This window comes from Hemiscyllium ocellatum, chromosome 23 (genome assembly GCF_020745735.1).
Source record: "Hemiscyllium ocellatum isolate sHemOce1 chromosome 23, sHemOce1.pat.X.cur, whole genome shotgun sequence".
NCBI classification, from domain to species: domain Eukaryota; kingdom Metazoa; phylum Chordata; class Chondrichthyes; order Orectolobiformes; family Hemiscylliidae; genus Hemiscyllium; species Hemiscyllium ocellatum.
Window position 1 is genome coordinate 22,377,624 of NC_083423.1, and position 27,816 is coordinate 22,405,439.

The 27,816-nt window shown below is 42.3% G+C and overlaps 1 protein-coding gene across 1 annotated transcript in view; it reads left to right on the top strand.

The window, feature by feature from the left end:
• The first annotated feature begins 1,640 nt into the window (after positions 1–1,640).
• The window catches only part of chkb (choline kinase beta), a 31,451-nt gene continuing 5,275 nt past the window's right edge, over positions 1,641–27,816 (top strand). Inside the window, exons 1-10 of the mRNA XM_060842764.1 lie at positions 1,641–1,796; positions 1,919–2,321; positions 11,702–11,810; positions 14,380–14,493; positions 15,764–15,897; positions 17,592–17,696; positions 18,823–18,881; positions 21,378–21,465; positions 21,930–22,038; positions 27,197–27,303. Of these exons, the coding sequence (XP_060698747.1) occupies positions 1,990–2,321; positions 11,702–11,810; positions 14,380–14,493; positions 15,764–15,897; positions 17,592–17,696; positions 18,823–18,881; positions 21,378–21,465; positions 21,930–22,038; positions 27,197–27,303 (1,157 nt within the window). The 5' untranslated portion in view covers positions 1,641–1,796; positions 1,919–1,989. The remainder of the gene's footprint in view (positions 1,797–1,918; positions 2,322–11,701; positions 11,811–14,379; positions 14,494–15,763; positions 15,898–17,591; positions 17,697–18,822; positions 18,882–21,377; positions 21,466–21,929; positions 22,039–27,196; positions 27,304–27,816) is intronic.

Sequence of the window (27,816 nt, forward strand, 5' to 3'; positions counted from 1 at the left end):
AATGTACCTAACACTAAGATTAAATTAAATTCTGGAAACAAGCCCTTTGGCCCAACAAGTCCACATCAACCTTCCAGACAGCAATCCATCCTCCTCTGACTAATGCACCTAACAACTATGGACAATTTACCATGGAGAAAGTGAGGACTGCAGATGCTAGAGATGAGAGCTGAAAATGTGTTGCTGGAAAAGGGCAGGTCAGGCAGCATCCAAGGAACAGGAGAGACGACGTTTCGGTCATAAGCCCTTCTTCAGGAATGAGGAAGGTGTGCCAAGCAGGCTAAGATAAAAGGTAGGGAGGAGGGACGTTGGAAATGCGATAGGTGGAAGGAAGTCAAGGTGAGGGTGATACAATTTAGCATGGCCAATTCACCTGGCCTGCACAGCTTTGGACTGTGGGGGAAAACCGGAGCACCCACACAGACAGTTACCCGAGGCTGGAATCGAACCTGGGACCCTGGCACTGTGAGGCAGCAGTACTAATCTCAGGGGGCAGCACGATTACTCAGTGGTTAGCACTGCCTCAGGGTCCCAGGTTCGATTCCAGCCTCGGGAGACTGTCTGTGTGGAGTTTGCGTGTACTCCCTGTGTCTGCGTGGGTTTCCTCCCACAGTCACAAAGATGTGAATTGGCCGTGTTAAACTGCCCATAGTGTTAGGTGCATTAGTCAGAGGGGAATAGCTCTGGGTGGGTTACTCTTCGGAGGGTCAGTGTGGACTGGTTGGGCCGAAGGGCCTGTTTCCACACTGTAAATAATCTAATAACCCGTTGCGACGGTCTATTCCGTATTGTAGCTTCCCTCATGAGGGCTTTGGTTCTTTTCACAATAGCTTGAATCCGTTGCCCTCAGAAATATGGGCCGTGTCGAAGCTCAGCCGGTACATTCAAGGCCTAGCGGTTCTAACCGGGAACCACCTCACGGTGTCTAGAACATTCCATCAGTCGCACTCCTAAAAAAAACGCGGCCTAAGGCTTCAAATATATCGTGTGTGTACTACCTCGGAGCCTACCAACCGTTCCAGGTTAATAACACATCCACCTAACCTTCAGCCCGACCGCTACGAACGATCCGACTTGTCGTGAGCTACCGCTTCGCGCCCTTTTTCACTCACACCTGCCATTTGTCGGAACACCTGTCAATCAACATCAGGATGTCCAATCAATGATCGCAATATTTCACCCGTCCCGGCTTCTGCGGACATCCTCTGTGGCACCCATCAATAAAGTGAGCGTTCCCCGTTCCCACTGTGCGCACCGTTGATCGGTCAATTTCACTGTCACTCACACTCACCGTCGTTGCTGAACCAACAGAACGGCGTTGCCTGGCATAGCGCGCGTCCCCATTGGTCTAGCTGAGCTGTGCCCGCCCCTTCAGCGGCATTGTCCACGCCGCACCTGATTGGCGCGGGCAATCCAGCCAATCAATCCAGACCGCCCGCTGACGGCGAGGTCATCCAATCACCGACGGCTCCGCGGCGCACGTCGGGGGGACGGGTCGGCGTCTGATTTGTGTACGGCGGCTGTCAGTCAGCCTCTGTGCCCGCCCTCTACGTCCCGCCTTATATTGAGGGCGTGGTGGGCGTGGCCTTGCTATCGGTTGGACCGGGTAGGCGGGGGCAGTGGGGATGGTGGTGGGGCTTGGGGGGCTGCACTGTCATCCAGCACGGTCCGCTTGGGTGTTCGCCGCTGCCGCAGTGTGGAGCGCTGGGCCTGGCCTGAGACTTTGGGCCTTCTTCCGTTGGCAACCACGCTCGAGGCCCGGTTTGAAGTAGGCGGTCGGAGACCTCTTAAAGGAGGTGGGCCTTTGAGCGCGCGAGAGGATGGTATTTTTATCGGCCGACTTTTAATATTTGATGTAATCGTGTGGTAGCGAGTCGTGTGGGGTCCTCGAATTGAGTGAGGTTTCTGTCACCTCAAGGTTGTCCGTCAGCGGCCTGGTTTTGTGTCCCCCCTCCCCCGCCCATTGTTGCTCCCGGCGACACCGAGAAGATGGAGGCCGAGGGTCTGTGTAAGGGAGACGGCGCCCGCAATGCGGTGGCCCCGGAGCCTCGCCGTCTGCGCGCCATCGGCGTGAGGGACCGCTCGGCGAACCCCAGTCCCCGCGGGGAGGAGCCCGGCACCAACGTGGACGCGGAGGAGACCGAGGGGGAGGAGGAGGAGGGGGAGGACTACGAGGATTCCGAGGCCGAGCAGTACCGGGGTGGCCGCAGCGAGGAGGTGGACTGGGAAGTCAAGCTGCGCTCCTACACCTGGTGCAAGGAGTTCCTGGCTGGCTCCTGGAAGCTGATCTCGGTGGAGGAGTTCCAGATCTCAGTGATCAGGTGAGAGAGTCTGCCCTTTGTCCACTCCCTGTTCTTCCACCGCACCGCTTTTGCCAAAGTAAGGCATCACAAGGCACTCCCGAAGTGCGCATGATGGGGATAAGGCACAGTACATCCTTGCAGGGTTGGGTTGGCACCTTCGGGATTGAAATGGGTATTTTCAACGTGGGGTCCCTAGTGTCCCATGAAATGTCCCCAGAGCCTGTTAGGGGAAACTGTTAACACTCCCCTCCATTGCACCCTAATAAACGATCTCGATTATGTGCAATTTTGATTCACTATTGAGTAAAACGGCCTCACGCTGTCTCATTCTTGATGTAGGGGCCAATAAGTTCTAAATATTTTTACTAATTACTGTTAAGTGTTGAGTCGTGTACTCTTTTAAGGTACAGGAATTGATTCGCCATCTTTCAAACAAAACTTAAGCGTTGAGTAAGGGTCACTGGCCTTGAAATGTAACCCTTGTTTTTTTTCCCCATAAACGATGCCAGACTGGTTGACTTTATCCAGCAATTTTTTTTTGTTTGAACATTAAGATGTTGGGAATTTAAAACCAGAAAGTGCTGGTATGCTCAAGCGAAAACACTGCTCAAATTATTGATTTATGTGTTTGTCTCTTTTGCATAGTTTACTGTGATTACGGCCTTGTTGAGTGGATAATGCAGTCTAGTAATAGTGGGCTATTGCCCAATAACAGTGCATGGGCTAGATGATAGCTCGTAGACCTTTGTCATTACAAAGGTTAGGTGGAGTTCTTTGTCTTGCTTGTGTCCTATCCTAGAGTAACTGCCAAGCACTAAAACTACATGGATGACAGCGATTCCAGCTATTACTTTTCCTAATAAATAGGTTAAGACTTGTGTGAGACTTGACCTTGGACCAATCCAAGGTAAAACCACAAGGAACAAATGAACTCCAGTTGCTCCAACTTTTTAGCATTCAGTCTTGTTTTTAACCTTCTGTCCAAATGAAGCAAATCTCTTTTATTTTTGACAAAGTGAATTTGCTTCTGAACACTATTTGGCAAACTACACGCTGAATTCCAGTATTTCACTTTTTTTTCATTTCTCTTGGATAATGAGTAACTGAATTCAGATAATAGAATTTTTACCAGGCAACTCCAGGTCATCCTGTAAATGGTGGCCTACTGGTAGTATAGTTTCAACTGCATGGGGACTGAAAGCTTCTGCTGAGTGCAGCTTCAACCGGTTCAACCCCATTCTTGTTGTCTTGCCTATTCCCTACAGAGGCTGATTATTTTCCCATAATATTTATTGCTACTGATATCACTGACATCTGTGGCTCAGCTCGAAGGTACCTCTGAGTCGCAGGTTCTGGGTTAAAGTCCAAATTGAATCCAAAAATCAAGGCTGCTATTTCAGTAGTGTTTGGAATGCTACTTTGCTGTTTTCTTTTAGATGGAATGTTAAAGTTAGGCCCTATTTTGAAGAACATAGCTGTTTTCCTCTGAAATGGCGCATATTTATTCCCCAAACATCACCATGATAGGGAATGTTTATCATGGTGCTGTTTCTGGGGTCTAGCTGTGTACAGAGTAACTGCATTAGAACAGTACTGCACTTATTGATTGTAAAGGACTTTGCGATGTCAGTCGTCATGATCTCATGGTGAGAAAGTAACGTAACTTGCCAAGTTTTTCCTGCCTTTCAGTTTGATCATGGCTGATTTTTGAATTGTAACTTCACTTTGCTGTTCCCCATCCTGTTGTTTTGAGAAGTTCATTTTCTAAATGAACACGCAGAACTGCAGATGGATGCTGCCAGACTGGCTGAGCAATTTCTGTTTTAAAATAAAGTTCTGTCTTTTTGCATCTCTTCGGTGATGAAGTATCTACAACCCTTTTGGTATGGAGAATTCCGTAGGTTCATGGCATTTAAGAAATTTCTCTGAATCTGCCAGTAAATACAAACTTTACATTGAGCTTCTTCAGAATCCTGTTTCAATGATTTTCCCTAATTCTAAACTCCAAAAAAACTTATAACCAGTTTGCGCACCCTTCATAGATCAGCAGCCTTTTTCGAAGAACCAATCGTAACAATCTTTGCAATACTGCTTCCAATGCAAATAGCTTCTGTCTCCACTTTCACGAACGTGTGTGCTGTATTCCAGGCTCAGCCTTGCCTAAGCCCTATATAACTGTAGCCCTCCTGATGAAGGGCTTTTGCCTGAAATGTTGACTCTCTGCTCCTCGTTTGATGCCTGACCTGCTGTGCTTTCCACTACCACACTCTTGACTCTAATCTCCAGCATCTGCAGTTCTCACTTTTGCCACCTTTTATTGGTATGCTCTCATTCCCTTGTGACAAAATCAGTGTGCCAGTCCTCTTGTGAAAGAGGATGAGATATCAGACAGTTTAAAAATAAGATGGTCTATTTAACACTGCAGTGAGGCAAATCTTTTTTCTGAGGGTCATGAGTCTTTGGAATATTTTTTCCCAGGGAATGTTGGAGACAGGATCATTGAAATCTTTAGCCAAAAATCCAACTGCCTCTGTCTTAATGAGGGAGCCAAAGGCTATATGGGTAAGTAGGAAAATGGAGTGGAGACCCTTAGTGACATTTTCTAATCAGATATTGTTATTCTGGAGTGGATTTTTTACCTGGCTGTCCTGGTTCAGACAGGGACAGTACCACTGCACCATTTTAGACTGAAGCCATGATCTTGTTAAATGGCACAACAAGGTTGAAGCAGCTGAACTCAAGAATGTTTCAAGACAACATGGATGCATAAGAAGATCACCTACCTGTCAAGCCCACTATGCCCCCATTCAATTTGATCGTGGGTTTGACCTGAGGCTTGAACTCTCCTTTCCTACTCAGCTGTTTGATTCCATGTTAAACCAAAAGTCTGTCTGTTCCGGCCTTCAATGTACTCATTGAATGGCCTACTATGCTTAATTTGTATGTTTGTGCCTCGGTTCTGAATTGTTTGCTATATCCGTGTTAATTTTACATTCATTGTCTGATTACCAAGTTTCCCTGAACACCAGTGTTGACACATATATTTTTCAATAAGTGTTCTGTTTTTCTGTTGTCACAACTCTACTGACTAACCATGCACTTCCAACATCTCCCTCTGCCATTTTGCTGCCTAGTCACTTAACTAGTCGATGTTCCTTTCCTTTGCAACCTCTGTGTCCTCTTCACAGTTCACATTTTCATTTAGCTTTGTATCATCAGCAAATGCCAAAACATTGCATGTGTTTTCACCGAAGTCATAAACATCTAAATAACTAAAGTCCCAGCACTTCAATGCTCACAGCCTAGGGAGAGGTTTTAAGGGTACGCCATGATTGCTGGGACACTGAGTTATGAAGTCGTAAATTCCAGCTCTTCAAAATTGAAATGAAGCGAGAAAGTGGGGATCTTGGAGAGTAGTGCCTTGCCTTGATGGAACAGTCTTTCTTTCCTCTGAGTTGGAGACCATGGATTTCAGCTTCATGACAGATTTAAGAGCAAAGCCTAATCTGTCCTGGCTGCTGCCATATAGCTGAGAGACCAGGTCCTGTCTATTCTTGGCTGAGATTAAACATCACTGATTGAAGAGGAGTTATGTCCCAGTGAGAGCTGTGGCAAAATCTATAAACTGCACGAATGTTTGAAACATCGTGTGTGCAAGCAGTGAATGCCTTGAGACCGGCCTTAACTGGCTGTGAAACATTTAAGGATTTGCTTGGTCACAAAACCCTTCAAAGAAATCTTTTTTTCTTAAATCAGAATGGAAAGTTTAGCCCTGGTTTCAATTTGAAGTTAAACCACCAGGACTAGAGAATGTTTAGTAGCTTATGCATGCAATTTGTAGACTGATGCCAGGATGCAGGAGTTCAAACTGATTGATTGATTGTCTTCAATAGTTTCTGTACATCAATGGGGACAAAATGTATCTAGAAGTTGGATAGGGATTGAGTTGCAGTGCAAGAGTAATAGTTAGACTGAAAGGCTACTCTTATCTGTGTTTTATTGTCTACTCTGCATTGGAACAGGCAGATGGATGCAGGCACTTGAGGCTAAAACTTTGGTCCTACTATTGGAGAAAACTTCTCATTCCATATAGTATTTCATGACAGATGTTAAAGAGATAGGAGGACAAAATTGAAGATGTGGGTAATGTCAGTATAGATATCAAAGCTTGACCTGTTTTTGGAATTGGGGCAGATGTGCTTGTTGAAAAAAACTACTCCAACGTTCTCTACTTACTGCACCTCTGCAATGTGAGTTTTCAGAATACCAAGTATATTGTTGCATTTCAACAAAAACAATTCCATTCCCCTGTTGCTGTCAGGTTCCAGTCAGAGGGATTCTGAGCACATGCAATTTCAGAAAACAATTGGGTAAATTGTGGTAATCCTGTGTACTGCCTTTCAGAATGTATTGTTTGAATTTGGGAACTGGAGTGCTGGTGTTAAGCACTAAATGTTAGGCTCTTAAACAATGTTAACATGCATGTGAAAGCTTTTCCAAAGTATACTGATGCAGATTAACCAAATTGATTGTGTTTGGGTTACAGTGCAGGATATGTTTGGGGACCTGCCCAAGTACTCTTTGGAGTTTGCAGATGTATTGATGGACCGATTAGTGCTACCCTTGTAATGTCACAAGCCATCTGAGTGTTTCTTGGGCTCAATAAACTTTAGCCCTACTGAGCATAGTGATGCCTTTAAACCCGCCATTTATTTTCACAAATTATTGAGATTTTGCTGGGTATAATCCATGATCTCACCTGCATTGAACTTGCTGTTTATGCCATTTGTTGAAGCTTTCACCACCTGAAAGTGCTGTTTGGAAAAAAAAATCAGTTGTGTTTCTTGGCCCCTTCATTCATTCTCTTATACAGGATAGACTGACACTGTACTGGGATACAGTTCAACTTTCACCAGCTCAACTTGTGCTCTTTGCCAGATGGCATTCTTCCATTTTAAGCATCAATTGCTAAATATCGTGTCCTACCATCATCATGGCAGAGAGCAGGAATGGAGGTGGGAACCTTTCAATTTGTGCACTCCAATAACATTGCTTGCAGGGTGAATAACTCATTGCCATTATCTAGGAAATGGCATTTTAAGATATTAAAACTGTGAAAACCTTATTAAATGCATACTGATGCTTCTAGTTATTCACTACCTTGCAGGCATGTTATTTAAGCATATAGCATTGTGTTGATGTGACTGGATTAATGGAGGAAGTGTGAATTAAAATCCTGTCATGCTAATTTGTGTACTTTCAATATTTCTAGAAATAGAAATAACTTGCATTTATGTAGTGTCCTTTATGAAGGAGTCAGAAATTTACAACATGGAAACAGACCCTTTGGTTCAACTGGTCATGCTGACCAGATCTCAACCCAATCTAGTCCCCCCTGCCTGTACTGGGCGCACATTCCTCCAAACCCTTCCTATTCATATATCCATCAGGACACCTTTTAAATGTTGCAATTGTACCAGCCTCCACCACTTCCTCTGGCAGCTCATTCCATACACTTGCCACCCTCTGTGGAAAAGGTTGCCCTTAGGTCTCTTGTATCTTTCCCTTCTCACCCTAAACGTCTAGTTCTGGACTCCCCCACCCCAAGGAAGAGACTGTCTGTCTACTTATCCTAACCGCACACCTCTCTATAAGGTCACCCCTTAGCCTCTGACATTTCAGGGAAATAGCCCCAGCCTATTCAGCCTCTCCCTATAGCTCAAATCCTCCAACCCTGGCAACATCCTTGTAAATCTTTTCTGAACCCTTTCAAGTTTCACAACATCTTTCCGATAGGAAGGAGACCAGAATTGCATGCAATATTCCAAAAGTGGCCTAACCACTGTCCTATACAGCCACAACATGACCTCCTAACTTCTAAATGCAGTACTCTGACCAATAAAGGAAAGCATACAAAACGCTGTCTTCACTATGGTAACTACTGTGACTCTACTTTCAAGGAGCTATGAACCTGCACTCCAAGATCTTTGTTCAGCTACACTCCCTAGGACCTTAACGGTAAGTGTATAAGTCCTGCTAAGGTTTGCTTGCCCTAAATGCATGACACATTCTTAAAACCTTTCAGCTATTTTAATGATCTTTTTATAAATGAACTTTGCCTTTCAATGCAACGAATACAGCAACTTCACACTCCTATCTTTTCCAGAAGCATCGGGGGGTCTTTTGCAACCACCTAAGTGGAGAGACACTGTTTAATGTTCTATTCATAGATGGTAACGCCCTCTCAGTGCAATACTCCAGCAGTACAGTAATAAACAGCTGTTAGTCTGAAACAAAGTCCTTTGTGAAGTGCTTGAACCATGAACAACTTGACTCAGGCAAATGTGCTACTATTGAACTAAGCGAGGCTTTTAAAAAATTAACAGCCAAAGAATTGTGCAAGATTAAAGTCAGTCACTCAGAAGGAAGGGAGCTATTTGCATTGGCGGATGGTATGGCAGTGATATTTAATATTAAGGGTATTGCAAAGGAATGTGATAATGTAGAGTGACTAAAGGAAGTTACTATGTTGGTACTGTAGTTGAGGTCATCTGAAGTAACTTCCATTATTCTTCAACTAGCAGTTAAAAACAGGAGTTACAGGATCAGCTGCTGAGAGCCGTATTAGTAACTGTGACATATATGGTGACAGCAAATCATTACTCATTGGATTCTAGGTATGGAACAGCTGATGAAATAAGCAATAAAAGGGAATCACTTCACCAATACATGAAGAATTAAGACTGCAGCTTACTGGAAACCAGATTCTACATTAGAGTGGTGCTGGAAAAGCACAGCAGTTCAGGCAGCATCCAAGGAGCAGGAAAATCGACGTTTTGGGCAAAAGCCCTTCATTAGGAATAGATGGAAGGGCTTTTGCCCGAAACATTGATTTTCCTGCTCCTTGGATGCTGCCTGAACTGCTGTGCTTTTCCAGCACCACTCTAATCTAGAATCTGGTTTCCAGCATCTGCAGTTCTTGTTTTTACCTAGTTGATTTTAACTGTACTGCGAATGCTTTTGCAAGGATGTCTGCCTTGAAGTTTTCCTCCTCTCTACAAGGATCTCAGGGAGTCCCTCTCCCACTGCAACTCCCAGGTCATTTCCTCTGCCCTGAAGCAGACTTGCTACCATAGCCACATTTGCTTCCTCAGTGCCTGCCTCTGTTGCCAACTCATTCCACACGGACTACAGGCCACCTTTAAACCAGCAGAGTTCGGATCCAAACAAGACAAATAGTACAGACCACAGATTCAAAAACGCCAGCAACGGTTCTCCTTCAAGATGCTCTGCTCCACACTTGCAGCAATGCACCGGCACCGAACCTCTCTACACTCTGCCCTGCCACAGCTGAGGGCCCCACACTCTGAGAACTGCAAAGGACCCCCTCTATTCCTGATGAAGGGCTCTTGCCCGAAACGTTGATTTTCCTGCTCCTCAAATGCTGCTGTGCTTTTCCAGCGCTACTCTAATTTAGAACATGGAGAATTAGTTCTGGCTGAATCCTCTGGGAATAAGTCTGAAGATAACATGATTTTTGACAATTTTATAATCATCCCTGGATAGGATAACACATGAAGGAGTAGGAAGTAGTTGCTTGTTTGAGAGAGAATATTACCAACAACTGCAGGCCACTTAGTGTTGACAGTGTAGTATCGCACTTAAATTTCTGCAGCAGAGTCATTGAAGACAAGTTACATTCGCTGGTTCCAAATGGAGACAGTACTGGACTAAGAAAGTAATGAACTTTTGCAAACTCTGCAAAGGCTATAGTTAGCAGTGTTAACTGCTGTTTTGAGTACCCTTTATAGAAAAATTTGCAGGCCACACCAAATTGGTAATGTAATTAATATTGAGGCCTGCCATGATAAAGTACACAAAGACATTAGTAAACTTGCAGAGTGGGCACAATTACAAATTAACTTAATAGGCAAAACTGAGCTGGTACATTTTTAATGGTATCAATAAGGAGTCCCATGTCACTTTGAAAATAAGTTGAGATTGAACCTCTGCCTTGTCACTACTTTAATTCATCATCAACATTTATGACTGATGTGGCAGTACTGAACAAGTTGTGGAAGTGGTGATTTCTCAGTATGCTACTTAACAGAATTGCGCAATTGCGGGACAGGTATGGCTTTAGGTTTAAGTGTACTATAATGCTCCTTTTGGAATGAACTCCAGTACTCTGGTTTGCTGAACCAAAGTTGGTCATCTCGTTGATGATCCTCCTTTAAAGGGGGAGGATTGACAAGAAATCGACTTTTCACATTGAACTCAACGGGGCTTGTACACGGGCAGATGTAAATAAAGGGACACCAATTCTTATAAGATGGCACTCATCGGATGGCCATCATTGGCATGGGGAAGAAATAGAAATAGTTAACTGTCAATCTTCATTCTTAAACCAGGCAAATAGACTCCCAAATGATCAGGGTGCTGCGAAGGGACTGCATTGGCAATCTTCTTGACACCTTTCTCCCAGTGGTTTTATTTTTAAAAAAGTACAATATAAAACAAATTTCATTGGCCTATGTAAAACAAGATTCTATTAATATTTTGAGTTTATAGTCTGTATAAGTGAGGTGGATTGATTATAAATTGGTTTCCAGGAGAATTTTTGACACTGTCTAGATTAATAAATTGTTCAGCAGCAAAAACACTGTCCACCATTTAGATAATGTTCAGTACTGTGATGCCAAATACATTTTATAGTTTAGATTAGATTCCTTAGAGTGTGGAAACAGGCCCTTTGGCCCAACCAGTCCATACCGATCCTCCGTAGAGTAACCCACCCAGACCCATTTCCCTCTGACTAATGCACCTAACATGGGCAATTTAGCCTGGCCAATTCACCTGACCTGGACTGTGGGGGGGATACCAGAGCACCCGGAGGACACCCATGCAGACACTGGGAGAATGCACAAACTCCACACACCGTCACCCGAGACTGGAATCGAACCTCGGACCCTGGTGCTGTGAGGCAGTAGTACTAACTACTGAGCCACTGTGTCACCCTTACATCTTGATATCTGGCAGACAATAGTGAACAAAACATTTTGTTGACCATGCAGTGAGCAGCGGGTTGATTGTCTTCAGTCAGCCAGTACTTGCAAGCTACACAAAATGTTGACTAATGTAGGGTTTCATTGTGAGCACTAATTATTGCTAGCTTTTTAATAGATATCTTTAACAGTTCAAATTTGCATCATGTTACAGTGGAATTTGAAGTAACAGCTTAGTGCAGCATAACAATTACCACACTGTATCGGACAGTGGGTAAGTTGACTGCTCCATAGAAAGAATGTGCCATGTTAGGGAAACCTCTGAAACTGTTCCAAATATTTAACCATCTTAGTCTCTCTGCCTTACAACTTGATTCCTCTTTCTGTCTCTAGTGGGGGTCTGAGTAATCTTTTGTACCTCTGCGCATTGCCGGACCATGTGTTAAGTGTTGGGGATGAACCTCGCCAGGTTCTACTGCGTGTTTATGGAGCCATCTTGCAGGTGAGTGCAATTCATCCAAGAAAGGTGACAACTATCGCAAAGTTTTAATATGTCGCTTGGTATGTTTTCCATTTCGTAGGTCGTTTTTCACTTCAAGATTCCACCAATTCACTGCAGGTTTACAAACCTTTGTTCTAGAAGGGATGTAGGGCAGCATTTGCAGCTATATGTCTTTTGTTCTGGGCTTGTTTACATTTCCTTTTAAGCATTTAAGGAGAGGATGCCCCCAGGTGATTGGAGGCAGCTGAAGACAGTTGCTAGAGATTAAACCTCTGATATCCAGGTGTAATGAGAATGATAGAGTTTTGAGAAAAGCATGCCACCAAATGTCACATGAGCCAGGAGGTGAGAAGAGACCGGCTAGAGACCACCATTGATGAGAAGTGTCAAGATATTCCAAGATGCTGACAAAGAGTGGAGTCCTAGTGAAAATAATTCCTATGGAGAAAGATCCAAGATTTAATTAGACTTGTGACTGATGATTACTTGCCTCTGGGTGGAGTTGCCATCCTGTCCATGGAAAGTTTCTAGGAAGTATTTTTCATTAGGCTAAATTTCAAACATTTGGATATGAATGGGCTCCTGTTACTGCAGCAGGATTGAGCTTTTTTTTGCTTCTGAAATTCAAAATTATTCCTGATGACTGATATACTAACTTCCCAAACTGTGTATACTCACAATAACACCTGGTTACTGTGGGAATCTTCAATTTGTTAGCAATAAGGACCTCATTTGAATTGCCAATTCATTGTGCTCCACTTGTGATTCATAGAATTGGAAGCAATTCTAAACCGATTCAGATATTGAATTAGTTCTATTTCCCTACTTAACAAGGAGTTTGCTTCTTTGCACTAGAGAACAATGTTTATCTCAAGTGGGAATACCTTAGTGTTCTTTCTCCTTGCTACGTATTGTCATTTGTTAACAGAATTAATATCTTAGTGTCCATTCAGATTCTGTTGAAATGGCAGCACCAGCTGAGGTTTGTTTAAAAAAATTACTGTATGCCGATGACTGATCGCATTCTGTTGTCAAAACATTGGCAAGCCAGTACCATTTAATGTTATATATCCATGCTAAACACCATAGCTTTCAGACTATGATCAGCTTTCTGTAGCTCTCTAGCTACTCTTACCACTAGCACCCTCCTTAAATCCTCCCCTACAACTAGTCTGAGAACCTTATAGTGATCTTTAATCAGAAAAGAAGGATACTTCTGCCTCCCAGCTGCCCCTCCCTCTTAAGAACAACACTTTCATATGATGCTTTGTTAGCAAATAGTAACTCCACAGCTAACTTCCTGCTTCTCTATCTTGTGTATATTTTGGTTACTTGTCAGTTCTTTAAAGCTTGGACAAGGGTTTGAGCTGCAGAGTTGCCAATGTGTAGATTTCACTGGGAGTATCCCTGTGGGGAAATACTTTGAAATTCACTATGGGCATTGGAGACTTTTGTTCACCAAAGTTTCTTTACTGACACATGAGATGACATGTGATAATTCTGTGCTTTGCAGTCAACCACAGGTATTTGTTTTTTAAAGCAATGACTGGGAAGGTTTTGGTTCTCTTAATCCTGGTTCAGTGAAGGGTAGCCTGCTCAGAGCAAGCTGAGGTGTAGGTAGGCCTACCAAGAGCAAATTGTCCTGTTGTTAATCTTCCATTTCTGAAAAAAAAATTTTGAGTTTAAGGTGAAATGCCTTTTTTTTTGCATTTTGGAAGAGTGCTTAAAGGAAAATCTAGGATTGTATTTCCTGAACAATCTATGCATATATGGCACATCACAGACAACTGTATGTTGTACTTCACAAATGCTAGAGCATTAGTGCCACAAACTTTCGAACATTTTGTGCTTTATCCTTCAAGCAAAACTAAGTTTTTTCAAAGTCAACCTCTGCAAAAGCATATTTTCTCTTTTCCTGAAGACTGTGTGCACTTGTGTTTTTAGGGGATATTTTGGAGGCATTGTACTTATATTTCTGTATTTGACTTTTTGTTACTCAACTTTTATGCAATAATTGGTTAAGTTTTTGGTTTCATAAACCAAAAGTTATTGAGAAACCTGATTGATCTTGTTTTAAAACCTAATATAGATTGTATATTTAATCATCATAGTAACTGGAAAATATTTTTAAATTTGCATCTGTGGGCTAGAGAGATGAGAATGACAGTGTAATTCTGAGTTCCTGGAGCATTAATGTGTATCCCTCCTAAAATGGTGGATGCTTGTTTGAATGCAGGCTCTAGTTGGCATAATTCCAAGTTGCTGGCCAAAGTGACCAATATTAATACAGATGTGCTATGCAAACAAGCTCTCCTCACATGACATATCCATATTTCTTGGTCTGTGAAAGCACTGCCTGTTTGTTTATTTAATCCAGGATTTCTGAAACTGAATGTAATTAGAAACTGTGTGCTCAGATCAGATGTAGCTTTTACCAGGAATTAAAAATATCCTGCTTTGAAAAGCACTTAAAATATTATTATTATTATTATTATTATTATTATTATTATTATTATTATTATTATTATTGGTATAATGATTAACCTGACTTTGCTTTTGTTTTTTGTAGGGTGTGGATTCTCTGATATTGGAAAGTGTGATGTTTGCTGTTTTGGCAGAACGTGCCTTGGGACCAAGATTGTATGGAGTATTTCCACAGGGGCGTCTGGAACAGTACATTCCAGTATGAACTTTACTTTTCTTCTATGTCACATTGGGTTGAATCTCTTATTGCTTTGAAATGTGTTCTCGACCATGTGCATGAATTCTGTATCCATGAAGCTCTGAGGAATGTTTAATTTTAGAGGGTTTGACAAACTAATTGATGTAAGTAGGCTTGATGATGCATGTCCTTGGAGTTGGTGGATGTTGATACACTGGAGTTTTTTCAGTAAAGGTTTTTGAAGCTTGCCTATTTCTTCCTTGGATCTTGCCTACAACCAGTTTTCTCTCCTTGTCCATTTCAACACACCAAGCCATGCTCCAATGCGAATGGGTCTTGTCGTCTTCCCACTTTTGATGGTCGTTAGTGCTTGGTGGGAGAATATGTTAATTACACTGCGTTCAATTGGCATTTTGAAACACGATGAGGTTGAAAGCTCTTCAGGGCAGGGGATTAAAGCTATCTGGTTCCCTGTGTTTGTCAAATATTTCTCATAGAAAGTAAAGACAATCTAGTTGTAGGATAGGACATTAGTTGAGGATCAAGATGTTTGTGCTTGCATCCAGATTAACATTTTGCATAACTGGTGTCACTTTGTTGTTAGAGACACTATATTATTGCAATCTGAGATTTCCCCCACACTTTAGTATGTGACAGCATAGTTACTTGTTTATCTTAGCTATCCTCCACCCATGTCCTGCCACTCGCTATCACATTTTCTGATCTTACTCTGAAAGCATGGAACTGTTACTGAGCCACAAATCAATTGATCATACTACCACCTGGTATTCTGATCAGGTGAATTGGGTTAGTGACCACAACTCGTAACTTGATTGTGACAGGAATAATCTCGTCATCCACGTTACCCCTTAATCGGCATCTATGCTTGATTGCTATTTGATTATTGGGTAGTGATTTGAAGTAAGGGTATCTCAGATTCCCTGTAGCTACCTCAGCCCTGATGTAGAAACTAATTTTGTTTTTGATTGCAATGCAGTTATCTGGTCAGACTGATGTGATACTTGATGAATTCACCTAGCTAACTGATCTTACACTGGATGAGTCAGACCAAAGCATCCATTTCCATGCTGTACAGCTCTGATTCTATGGCTGTCTGACAAACTTAAGTCAAATTTGCCTTCCTATCCCTCTTGCACCCAATCCCAGCCAAAATATATACTCCATCCCAGGGAATGTCCAAGTGTAGAAATGTGGAGGAGAGCTCCATTAAGGACATGTTAAAAGGCTGCAAATATTTAACAAGCATCTTCCTCCAAATGTCTGTGACCAGAGCCGTCGGCTGCTGACTGAAGAGTTGGCATTTCCGGATTTTTCCGCAGAGATTGCTGTGAAGATGTCTCGATTCCATGGAATGGTCATGCCGTTCAACAAAGAACCAAAGTGGCTGTTTGAAACGATGGACAGGTACAGTAGAGAGAATCTGAGATGGGGCTAGGACAGATTTTAGTTTGGGCTATTGAACTGCACAAGTTAATCTGATTTTTCTTTCACCGAGGTTAAGCTATGCATTTAGGGTATCCAAACAGTGTCCACACTATCTGGTGAATTAATCCAGGGTGACTTTGTGTTTAAATGTGTTCATGAGGTGTTCTGAATGTAGATCTACTTACTATCTTGTCTGATGGAAATCTCACTTTCACCTCTTCCCTACCAACACTTCGCTGTACTCATCTCTGGTTTAGAGACTTCAACAGCCATTTTAGTTGATCTTCAAAATGAAGGACTGAGGTGATGTTTGCTTGCACCCCATCTCCACCCTTCATGGCACCCCACCCCTGTTGCAAGTGTATGTCTTTCTGAGAGTCTACTCCAAAAATATAGTTGTATTCCTGTGATGTTCTTTTTGTTTCTTCCTAACTCACTACTGCCTATCTCCCCATGTACTGGTCAGCCTTTGATCAAAGGGATCCATCACACAAGCGTCTGTGCGGTACTGCACTGCAAGGACAACCCAGATTCTCTGCTGTACATGGATCTTGTACCATAATTCCCACTTGAGGCAAGAATTCTGCGAACACAGCCACACCTGTTATCTACACTGAAATTTGGATCAAGCACTACTGATTTGTAGCAAATGTTGAACTGTGGCTATTTGCCCTCATTGCAGACTGCAGAAATCTGCTTGTCTGAAGGCAGTGATTCTTGACAGTGGTCATTGTGGGACAAGTTGTTTTTCTCTTCATTAAGAGCCATGCCAATCATGAACAAAATCATGGCATAGAAGGGGAGGCCAAGATCTGATGGCTACTGCCATGGGCCAGGGTGCATCAACACCAGGGTAACGATATTTTGATTTGTTTTTGATAAGTTTTACATTCTAGTTCTGTAACCTTCCATTGACTGAGTTTTTGTTGCAGTGGCCTACTGGGATTGTCTAACCTGATTAATCTTTTCTCTAAGAGTAAAAAGGGAGGCCATACAGCCAGTCAGGACTGGTACTAATTCCACACTAGGACTGTTCTTGAAGTTCATTTTACAACAGTTACCCCATCTTTAAGATTTTTTCTCAAGTTTATGTAATACCTTTCAGAGAATTGATCCCATAATTTCAAGTTCATGTGAAATATTTCTCCTTTTCTCCTCTTGTGCAAATTCAAACTTTCTGCCTGTCACTTGCAAGTCGAAATAGCAAGTGATTGGTCCCCTCCCCTACCAAAGCTATTCCTTTGAGTTTTCTTTTGTAACTTTCCTTCTCATGACCATCTAACCCAGCACTATCTTAGTTTACTCAGTACCTGGTCCTTTCTGCAATGAGGTGCAATCAGCTGATTTTGAAAATATGGGAGATTACAACATTCAAATGGCATTGTCAAAATAGTTGCAGATTCCTTTCCGAATGTTAATTTAAGTGGGACTCCCCAAGTAGTCTGTTAGTTGCTATAAATTTGCTGCTTTGATTGTGGCAACTCTTTCTGAAAGTGAATTTTTTTATTTGTCGAACATGATGGACATTAGACATATTTTCAAAAAGACATGAGCCATCCAACCAAAATTTGCCACATAAATCACTGCTTAATGGTTCGAGTGCTCCATTGCTCTTATTTAATATCTGATTTAGATGTGTTTTTAATGAAGGATATCTTGCCTCCATGCTGAAGGTATCTCAAACAGATAATGGGGCTGACTTTCACCAGAGAGACGCATGTGAAAAAGTTTAACAAACTGAAAAGTTTCAACCTGCCAGCGGAGTTAGCAAACTTAAGGTAAGAAAATAATTGCTAGTGAGTCACCACTTGCCACTGGACAGTTGCAAAATCACAAGTCTTAGTGTAGAAGGAGGCTATCCGAGTCATGTTTGCACTGGCTTCTGAAATGATCATTACTTAGTGCCAGTCTCCTGCCTTACCCCCATTCCCATACACAGTATCTTTATCCAAGTAATGGCTCAATGCCCTCAACTGTACCTGCCCCTACCATTTTCAGGTGGTGCATTCCAGGCCAAGCTACTTGCTGAGTGGAGAAAAAAAGTTTGTGTATCAGCTTCACTACTTTTCAAAATCTAATTGCGTCCATTCCATCTTGTTCTTGTTCCTTTCATAAATGGAACAGTTTCTCCCTATCTAGTCTATAGAGGTTTATTTGGAAGCACTAGCTTTCGGAGCGCTGCTTTTTAAAATTGTACTCCCCAGTCCAACTCTGGCATCTCCAAATCAGTACTTATAGAGCCCACTCATTTTTAAAACCTTATCAGATCTCCTTACCTTTTTCTGAGAGCTCCCAACTTCAAACTATTCTTATACCCCAAGTTTCTCATAGCTAGAACCAGTCTTGTAAGTAGCTTATGTGCACTTTCCGATTCATTCACCTCCATCCTATCGTGTCATGTCCAGAACCATGTAATACTTTAGATGAGATTTGATATGTATCTTTTGCATGTTCAATATTAGTGTAATGTACGAGTACATCTTGAAAGTTCAAGGTTTGTGCAAACATTTGTAGCTCAGATACCAGCTGCTATATAGTTGTGGGGATGTTCACGGAGCTGGGAGGTTGATGTTTAGACGTTTGTCCCTGTCTAGGTGATATCTCCAGTGCTTTGGAGCTTCCTGTGAGGCTTTGAAGGAGATTCCATAGCACTAAAGATGTTACCTAGACAGGGGGCGAAATGTCTGCGCATCAACCTTCCAGGTTCATAAGCATACCCACAACTACTGTAACAGCTTGGAAGTTCCCAATTAGTTGACAGAGCTTTAGTCTGTGTTGGAAAAGGAAAAAAGTACATTCTTTTAGTTGTGAAATACCTCTGTTTCTTATTTTACTGTTATGCACTTTTAACCCCAGTTGATCTGCATTCATTACCAGTTTGGTGTTTTCTCTTTTTTTTTTCAGGTCACTGCTAGAAGCCACTTGGTCACCTGTAGTTTTTTGTCACAATGATGTCCAGGAAGGTAAGAAGGAACTGTGTAGGAAACAAGCCCAAGGCCTTTGTTTTAACCAGCAGAGACAAGGAGCAGATTTCCGTGGCCACTGTCTGGAGGGCTGAGAGGCATCCACAAGCTGTCTGTATTAATGAGGGAAGTTACTCAACACTACTGAAATAGTAGAAGGTGGCTACCGTTGATCAAAGGTCTGAGAGCTTGGACATGGCCTTGAGATTTTAGATGAGCCAAAGAAATTAGTTTATGATCCTACAACAGATGCCAAATTTCTTATGATCTGGGTATGAACTGAAATAACTTTAAAAGTAGTTGAAACATGAGTTTGGGATGTACAAGAATAAAGGCAAAGTTTTAAATAAACAAAAATTAATGTTGTACAGTTAGTAGTCATAGACCATGGACATATATCCTTCGGCCCAGATCGTGCATGGCGACCAAATGTCCTGAGTAAATGTAGTCCCATTTACCAGTATTTGGCCCCTATCTGTCTGAACCCTTCTATTCTTATACCCATCCAGATGTCTTTCAGATATTATACCAGCCTCTACCACTTCCTCTGGCAGCTTATTTCTTATACTCAGAGGGTGGTGCATGGAAAAACCTGCCCTAAGTCCATTTTAAATTTTTCCCCATACCTTACACCATGCCCTCCAATTTTGGATGCCCCTACTATTAGGGAAAATACCTTGTCTATTCATCCTGTTCACACCTCATTATTTTACTGACCTCTAATGTCACCCCACTGCCATCAATACTCCTGGTATAATACTCCCTGCCTATTTGGCTTTTTACCATAGGTCTAGCCTGCCAATTCTGGCAGCATCCCTCAAGCTTTTCTGAACTCTATAAAGTTTCATGACATCCTATAGGAGGGAGACCAGAATTATATGCAGTATTCCAAAATTGGCCTAACCAGTGTCCTGTACAACTGCAGCATGATTTACCAACTCTTATACTCTGACCATTAAAAGCAAGCATACCAAATGACTACTTCATGACCCTGCCTACCTGGGACTGCACTTTCCAGGAACTATGAACCTGCACTCCAAGGTCTTTGTTCAGCAGCACTCCCCAGGATCTCACCATTAAGTGTACAAGTCCTGCCCTGATTTGCCTTTCCAAATGCAGCACCTCGTATCTAAATTAAACTCCATCTGCCAATTGGCCCATTATAATCACTTCTGTTCTGTTCTGTTCACATCCATATCCTACATGTGACAAAAAGCAGTGGACCCAGCACTGATTCTTATGATACACTGCAGGTCACAGACTTCCAGTCTGAAAAGCAATCCTCCACTGTCCCCCTGTCTTCTACCTTCAAGCCAGTTCTGTATCCAGATGGTGAGTTTTCCCTATATTCCATGTGATCTAACCCTGCTAACCAGTCTCATGAGGAACCACATCAAATGCCTAACAGTGATTCAATATACAATAAATGAGTGTGTGGAGCTATCAAATATTTCCTGAGCCTCAACTACACCAAAGCTAACTATAATCCTACATTATCAAGCAACAAAGGTGGAATCCAGATTGCAGTTTCACCATCTGGATTTCTTCACAGGCTGTTAGGTTGAGAAATCCTGAGGATGGTCTGTCTCTTGTCCTACGTCTTTCTGTTTTGTGAATTGCATTGCATCTTTTAATGCTGTATTCAAATACAGAGGAAGAAAGGAAGTGATTAGCAGTTTTATTTAAAGTTGAGCTTTGCAAACGTTTACTCTGTAACAGATGCATGTGTCATTTCATTCTCTTTTAGCAGTTCTATCACCTGTCATTGTTGCACATTCCTGTAGCTAGTGCAGAAAATTCAATAATGTTTAAAATTGAAAATGCTGAGTGTAGTTGCTTTGAAGCCATCCCTCCAAAGGTGGTGGGATGACAGTTAAAAAGATTGAGCCATGAGCAGCATGATCAACCACTTGGGCCTTCCCAGCAGATGTGCAGAGGCTGTTTCATATTGGCTGGAACCTCTGACCTGGAAGAGCTTGTTGACAGGAAATGGCAAGAGAGCAGTCTGCTAGTATCATAACCTTGTCATTCAGCTTTGGGGTAATTGAGATCAGTGATGCTAGTGAATTACCTGAAATATTTCAATTGTTCTTTAGACACGGGGAGTTGCAATGTCTTTGCTGGATCATTAATTTCACATTCAACAGAGCTCCCATTGATCCATATGTAGCTGCCACTCTCAATTGGAGTGACATGCAATAAATGCAGAGATATTCACATGCTGGTCCACTTACTTACTGGCTCTGCTGCCGTTCCCTGCCTTTGAGGATTTGCAGCTGTTCTCTCCTGGCCCCTGTTTCAGCACTCGCCTCCTTCCTCCCTTGGAGAAAGTGAGGACTGCAGGTGCTAGAAATCAGTGTCAAAATGTGGTGCTGGAAAAGCGCAGCCGGTCAGGCAGTATGAGGTGCGGGAGAGTTAATATTTCGAGCATGAGGTCTTCATTCTGTTGGTTTGAATCTTTCCTTCCCCTGGTGTTGATGAGCTCCTCTTTTTCAGGTAACATTCTGCTTTTGGCAGACAGAGACCCCTCATCCACTGAGCAACTGATGCTGATTGATTTTGAGTACAGCAGTTATAACTACAGGTAATGACTGTCCCTGGGGTTATGCTGCTTTAAAAGTTAGATATCTGGCCCTTGTTAGGATCTGACACCATGTCAAATTTCAGTGCGAGCTGTTTGAGTAGTTACTTGTTAATGCAGAGTTTATAGTGCACTTTTTCTGCTTGGGCAAGTCCAGAGACCTTACAGATCTGAGGATTAAGTGTAAGCTAAAATACTGCAAAAATGAGCACTTGCAATCTCCAGTACACAGAGGATATGAGCGGGCTACTCCTGGTATCAAAGAGGGTTACACAACCAATGCTACCCTTATGATCACACCCAAAATCACCTTTTAACAGTTGATGTTGGCTAGGACTGTCGTGGAAGGGTTGGACCTGGGAAGGAGGGGAAGGGATGAGGGCATGTGAAGTCTGTCTTTTGGAGTTATAGTTAGTGTCTTGGACGAGTGGGCAGCTGGTTTTACTAAATCTTATGCTTGCTTGCAGGGGTTTCGATATTGGAAATCACTTTTGTGAGTGGATGTACGACTATACTTATGATCAGTGGCCATTCTTCAAAGCCAGTATGGAGAAATACCCCAATCGACAGCAACAGGTAGAGAACTAGCGTTTGCAAAGTGTAGTTGAAATGTGTACCTGTGCCCATGTGTGCCAGGAGTATCCTGTCATTTCAATCCTGAACATTACCACATCTGAGTCCTCTGTGTATATTTGAGTATTGGAACTGTTCCATAATCTAAGAAAGATAATTGCTTTCTGATAAAATGTTGAAGATAGTTGGACCCTTGAATCTGAGATTCATGCAAATTTCTTGTAGAAGGAGGTCAGTTGACAGTTGTCTCTCTTAGGCGATGTGAGCCTTCCAGCTCTCCTTCGTCATGTAGCTTACAGCACCTCGAGCATATCCAAGTGCCTTTTAAATGCGATTAGCTTTTCTGCCTCTGCCATCTTCCCAGTTTATTGTTTATCCCCCTCTAAGATTTCTATGAATTTTATTTTTAACAATTGTGCCTCTAGTTAGTGATCTCCCTGATTTGGGAAAAGTGGTTGTTCCTGTCTAATCTACCTAGCCTCCTTAGCATTTTACAAATCTTGCCAAGTCTCCAGCAGCCACTTTGGTTTTAAAGAAACCAATCCAACCCTAGTCTGTCTTCGCTTTGTTTTTTGTTTGGCTAAAATTCTTTTAGTGTAGAACCATGCAATTGTGTTGTTTTGTTAATATGGTCAGGGCAACTGTTTGCAGTACGCTAACTCTGGCCTAAACTTTGGCTATTGTGCTAAAGATTTGAAGTCTATCCTAGTCAATGTTGTGATAGTGCCACACAGCATAAAATGTTACAGCGCAGTACAGGCCCTTTGGCCCTCAATTTGTGCTGACCTATGAAACTGTCCATCTAACTAGAGTTCCATTATTATGCATATGTTGTTCCAGTGCCCGTTTAAATGCCCTTAATGTTGACGAGTCCACTACTGTTGCAGGCAAACTGTTCCATGCCACCACTACTGAGTGAAAAAGCTACCCCTAATCTATCACCCCTCAATTTAAAGCTGTCCCCTCGTGTTATCCTTCACTATCTGAGGAAAAGGCTCTCGCTGTCGATCCTATCTCTCTGAGTCACCTCTCAACCTTCTCTCCAGCGAAAACAGCCTCCGTTCCCACAACCTTTCCTTGTAAGACCTTCCTTCTATATCAGGCAACATGCAAGTAAATCTCCTCTGAACCCTTTCCAAAGCTTCCACTTCGTTCCTATAATGCAGTGATCAGAACCTTATGCAGTACTCCAGGTGCGGCCTTACCAGTGTCTTGTGTAGCTGAAACATGACCTCGTGGATCTGAAACTCAATCCCCACCAATAAATGTCAACACACCATATGCTGCCTCAACAACCCTATCAATCTGGGTGGCAACTTTCAGGGATTTATGCACCAGGACACAGATCTCTTCTACACTGCCAAGAATTTTACCATTAGCCAGTACTCTGCATTCATGTTGGTACTTCCGAAGTGAACTACCTCCCACTTTTTCACATTAAACTCCCATTTGCCACTTCTCAGCCCAGCTCTGCATCTTATCTATGTCCCTCTCACTCACAACATCCTTTGGCATTATCCACAACTCTTGCTTACCTTTGTGTCATCTGTATATTTACTAACCCATCCTACTACATCCACATCCTGATCATGTATGAAAATGACAAACAGCAGTGGCCCCAAAACAAATCCTTGCGGCACACCACTGGTAACTGAGCTCCAAGGTGAACATTTCCCATCACCCAGCACCCTCTGGTCTTTTGGCTAGCCAATTTCTGATCCAAACTGCTAAATCACCTTCAATCTCAAAACTCCAGTAAGATGTTTGATAAGGTTCCACGTGGTAGGCTGTTGCACAAAATATGAAGTCCATATATACCACATAAACTGCTTTACCTTCATCCACTTGTTTTGTCACCTTTTCAAAGAACTCTTAAGTTATTGTCAGGTAGGCACGATCTATCCTTCTCAAAACCGTGTTGACTATCTCTAATCAAATTATTCCCTTCCAGATGATTATAAATCCTATCTCTTTTAACCTTTTCCAATACCTTAGCTACAACCGAAGTAAGGCTCACTGGCCTATAATTACCAGGGTTGTCCCGACTCCCCTCGTTAAACAAGGAACAATGTTTGCTATCTTCTAGTCATCTGGCACTACTCCTGTCGACGATGATGACAAAGATTGAAGCCAAAGGCTTTGCAATCTCCTCCCTGGCATCCCAGAGAATCAGGATAAATCTCATCTGGCCCCATGGGTCTTATCTATTTTCAGATCTTACAAAATTGCGAAAACCTTCTCCTCTTTGTCAACCTCAATCCCATTTAATCTTGTAGCCTGATCTCTGTATTGTCTCACACACTGCCCTATCGAAGGCCTTAGGATCAAGGAAACCCTATCTGCCAACAACTTCTCATGTCCATTCCTGGCTCCTCTTAGCCTTCCCTTTAGATCTTCTCTGGCTAACTTATAACTCTGAAGCCCCCTAACTGAGCCTTAATATCTCATCCTCACATACTGCTGCCTTCCTCTTGACGAGCTTCAACTTCTTGAGCAAACTGCACCCCCGCTGTTGACAACTACCTCCCTGCCTGATTGATACATACTTATCAAGGACCCGCATTAGCTGTTCCTTGAATAAGCTCCACTTTCTAGTGTGTCCATCCCCTGCAGTTTCCTTGCCCGTCCTGAATCTTGTCTAAATGCATCATAATTGCCTTTCCCCCAGTTATACCTCTTTCCCTGCAGTATATATCTATTCCTGCCCATTGCTACTGTAAACTTAGCAGAATTGTGGTTACTATCGCCAAAGTGCTCACTACCTCCAAATCTAACACCTGGCCGGGTTCATTCCCCAGTATTGAACAAAAACTGACCTATCTAAACTACTTGAACTATAGTATTCCCAGTCAGTATTGGGGAGGTTAAAGTGCCCCCATGTCAACCCTGTTGTACTCCCTCATCATCTTTGCTGTCCTTGCCTCTGCATCCCTGGAACAATTTGGAGGCTGATAGAAAACTCCCAATGGGACAACCTCTTCTTTCCTGTTTCTAACCTCTGCCCAAACTATCTCCGTGGCCGAGTCCTCAAACATTCTCTCAGCTATTGTAATACTACCAGTGATTAACAGTGCCAACCCCACTTGTAAACCTATCGCTGACCTCACTACCCTTAATCTCTTATGCACTGGAACTACAATTCAGGTTCCCATCCCCCGCTGCATTAGTTTAACCCCCCTGAAGAGCATTAGCAAATTTCCTTTCCAGTGTATTGGTACCTCTCTGGTTCAGGTGAAAACCATCCTCTTTGTAGAGCTCCCACCTTCCCCAGAAAGAGCTCCAATTATCCAAGAATCCAAAACCCACTCTCCTGCACCATCTCTGCAGCCACGGTCAGCTCTGCGCTCTCCCTATTCCTTGCTTCACTAACACAGTGGAGGGTATTCTCAATATGAAGATGGGCACTTCATCCCTGTGAAGACTCTACAGTGTTCATCGTTGCCTTCATAATTAGTTACAGGTAGATTCAGCAGGTTCCTTCCCTAAAGAACGCCTCTGAGCCAGGTAAGTATTTACCACAGTAACCATTTCAAGGTATTTAATCATATTAGATTTTTAAAAATTCTGCCATCTTTAATAGTGGGATTTGAGCCCAATCCCCTAAACATTTTCTGGGTTTGCCTAGTGACAAAAGTAGACCATAGTCTTGCCCACAGGTCATGCTGCATTTCAACTTTGAGGGTAAAGGTTTAATGTTGTAATTATTTGCTCTGCTCGAGAGGGCTTTATGGTACTGACTCCTGTTTTAACATTGATTCCTGTGGGATTCAATGCTTCACATTTTCATATAGCTTCAATTTTCTGGGACACAGCCCTGACTTTGTGAAGGTACCCTGTGCAACACTGGCAACTACCTCCCCATTTGGAAGGTTGTGCTGAATTCTAACACTGAAAGTTAACTGAACTTACTGGCTCCCAGAAATTGAGCTGCTTGGAGCCTGCTCCGACATCACTCTTTTCTGAATGGAACCTGCTTCCACATAACTGACAAGCCCAAAGCCAACTTTTCACTCCTCTGCCTTTGACTAATTGACTCCAATTCACTGACTAATTGAAAACTTTGATACAAGCACCATTCTTATTCCTAGGCATGATTTAATGTATCAACCATGAATGATTGTCTGTGCATGTTACAATTTGTCAACCATGATCTTCTCCACAGCCGCCAGCCTAGAATACAGACATGCACAAATAGCTGCTATGTAAATGAAGTTTAACATATTTCTTTCTCCTTCCTCTTTTTCCCTATCCTACATCCATTCCCAACATATGAGCAGACTTTTGTTCCTATTCATTTAATCTTCTCCAGCAACATTTTCGACACTACCCATGATATTATTGGTTCTGGCATTGTTCAAGTTCTAACCATCTCATTTCTCCTGAGGAGCTAAGCTTTCCCCACCCCACTCATGCAGTCACTGCACTATTCTCTTATTTCTATGTTTACTATTGTATGGCACTGGGAACAATTTGGAGATAAGTCGGGCCTCTAAGATAGTTAATTTCTTTCCTCGCTCCTGAAAATCTGTTGCAAAACTTCATTCATCTTTTGACCTTTGTCATTGACACTAGTGTGGATCATAATCTCTGTTCACCCATTCACTCAACATCTTAACCTCTCAGCAACAACTTACCATGATAGGAAAGCAACTTGATGCAAGCTTGCTGCAGGAATACTTTTTAGTTCCCTGAGCTAGTGAATTTACAATTGTTACTATTTCTGATCTTCCTCTTTTTTTTCTACCTACATACGGACACTGGTTTAGCTGTAGACTTAGTTCTTTTTGTGCCCATTACTCTGGTTGAAGTGAACAGGTGGAGTGTGATTCACTCAGTGGACTCTTACTGTAAATGACCTGTTCATTTGGGAAAATATTATGGTGCAGTCAGATCAATGTGATTCCTCTTTGTTACCCTTCACTCTTTGATCTTCCAGCTCAAAGAAAAATATTGCATTTATATGGATCTTTTCGTAACCTTAAGATGTCTTGTGCCTTACAAAGTAAATAGTGTTAAATGTGATTGATAACTGGATTGTTTTTTTAAATAATACAATTGTTTGGGGGTCAGTGGTTCAGATACTGGGAGAAATGCTTTTCGTTCAAGAGATTTTGTAAAAGATTCTATAAAGCTTTCACTGTACTTACTTTTTTCTCCACAGCTTCACTTTATCCGCCACTACCTTTCTGAATATACTGGCAATAAGGGAGACTCTATTCACGACGACCAAACAAAGATTGAAGAGGAGATGATCATTGAGATTAACAGGTATATATTGATTTTAGTTTGAGTGGTTGGCTAGTAACATGAGTTGGGAATAAAAGAATATAGAGACAGTAAGCAAAGTTTAACTGCTAGAATCATGAAGGTTGGACACTGGACATTTACCACTGGGTAAGTACAAATGGTAACTTGCTCTGGGAAGTTAAAGATGTTGTCTGTAAAGATTTTTGCTAAGCCTGGGTGGCAGTTTACTGGTCAGCATCAATTCCATGGCGCAAAACTATGACTGACTGGTTGCAAAATGTCATTTGTGGCCCTGCATTGAGTCATAGATATACTGCTATTTGGGGTGGTGGAAGGATTACACACAAGGGTAATTGATGCATGCTGTGTTTGGACTAACTCACATTGAATATAAAATAGTGAGTTTACTCTTTTTTGATACTTTTGATATTCTTTTGATACTTAAAGTGCTGCCCAAACCATAAGTGTATGATGTAGGAGAAGGCCAATGGCCCACCTTTTCTACTCCAGCAATTTAGCAAACAATTGAAAACT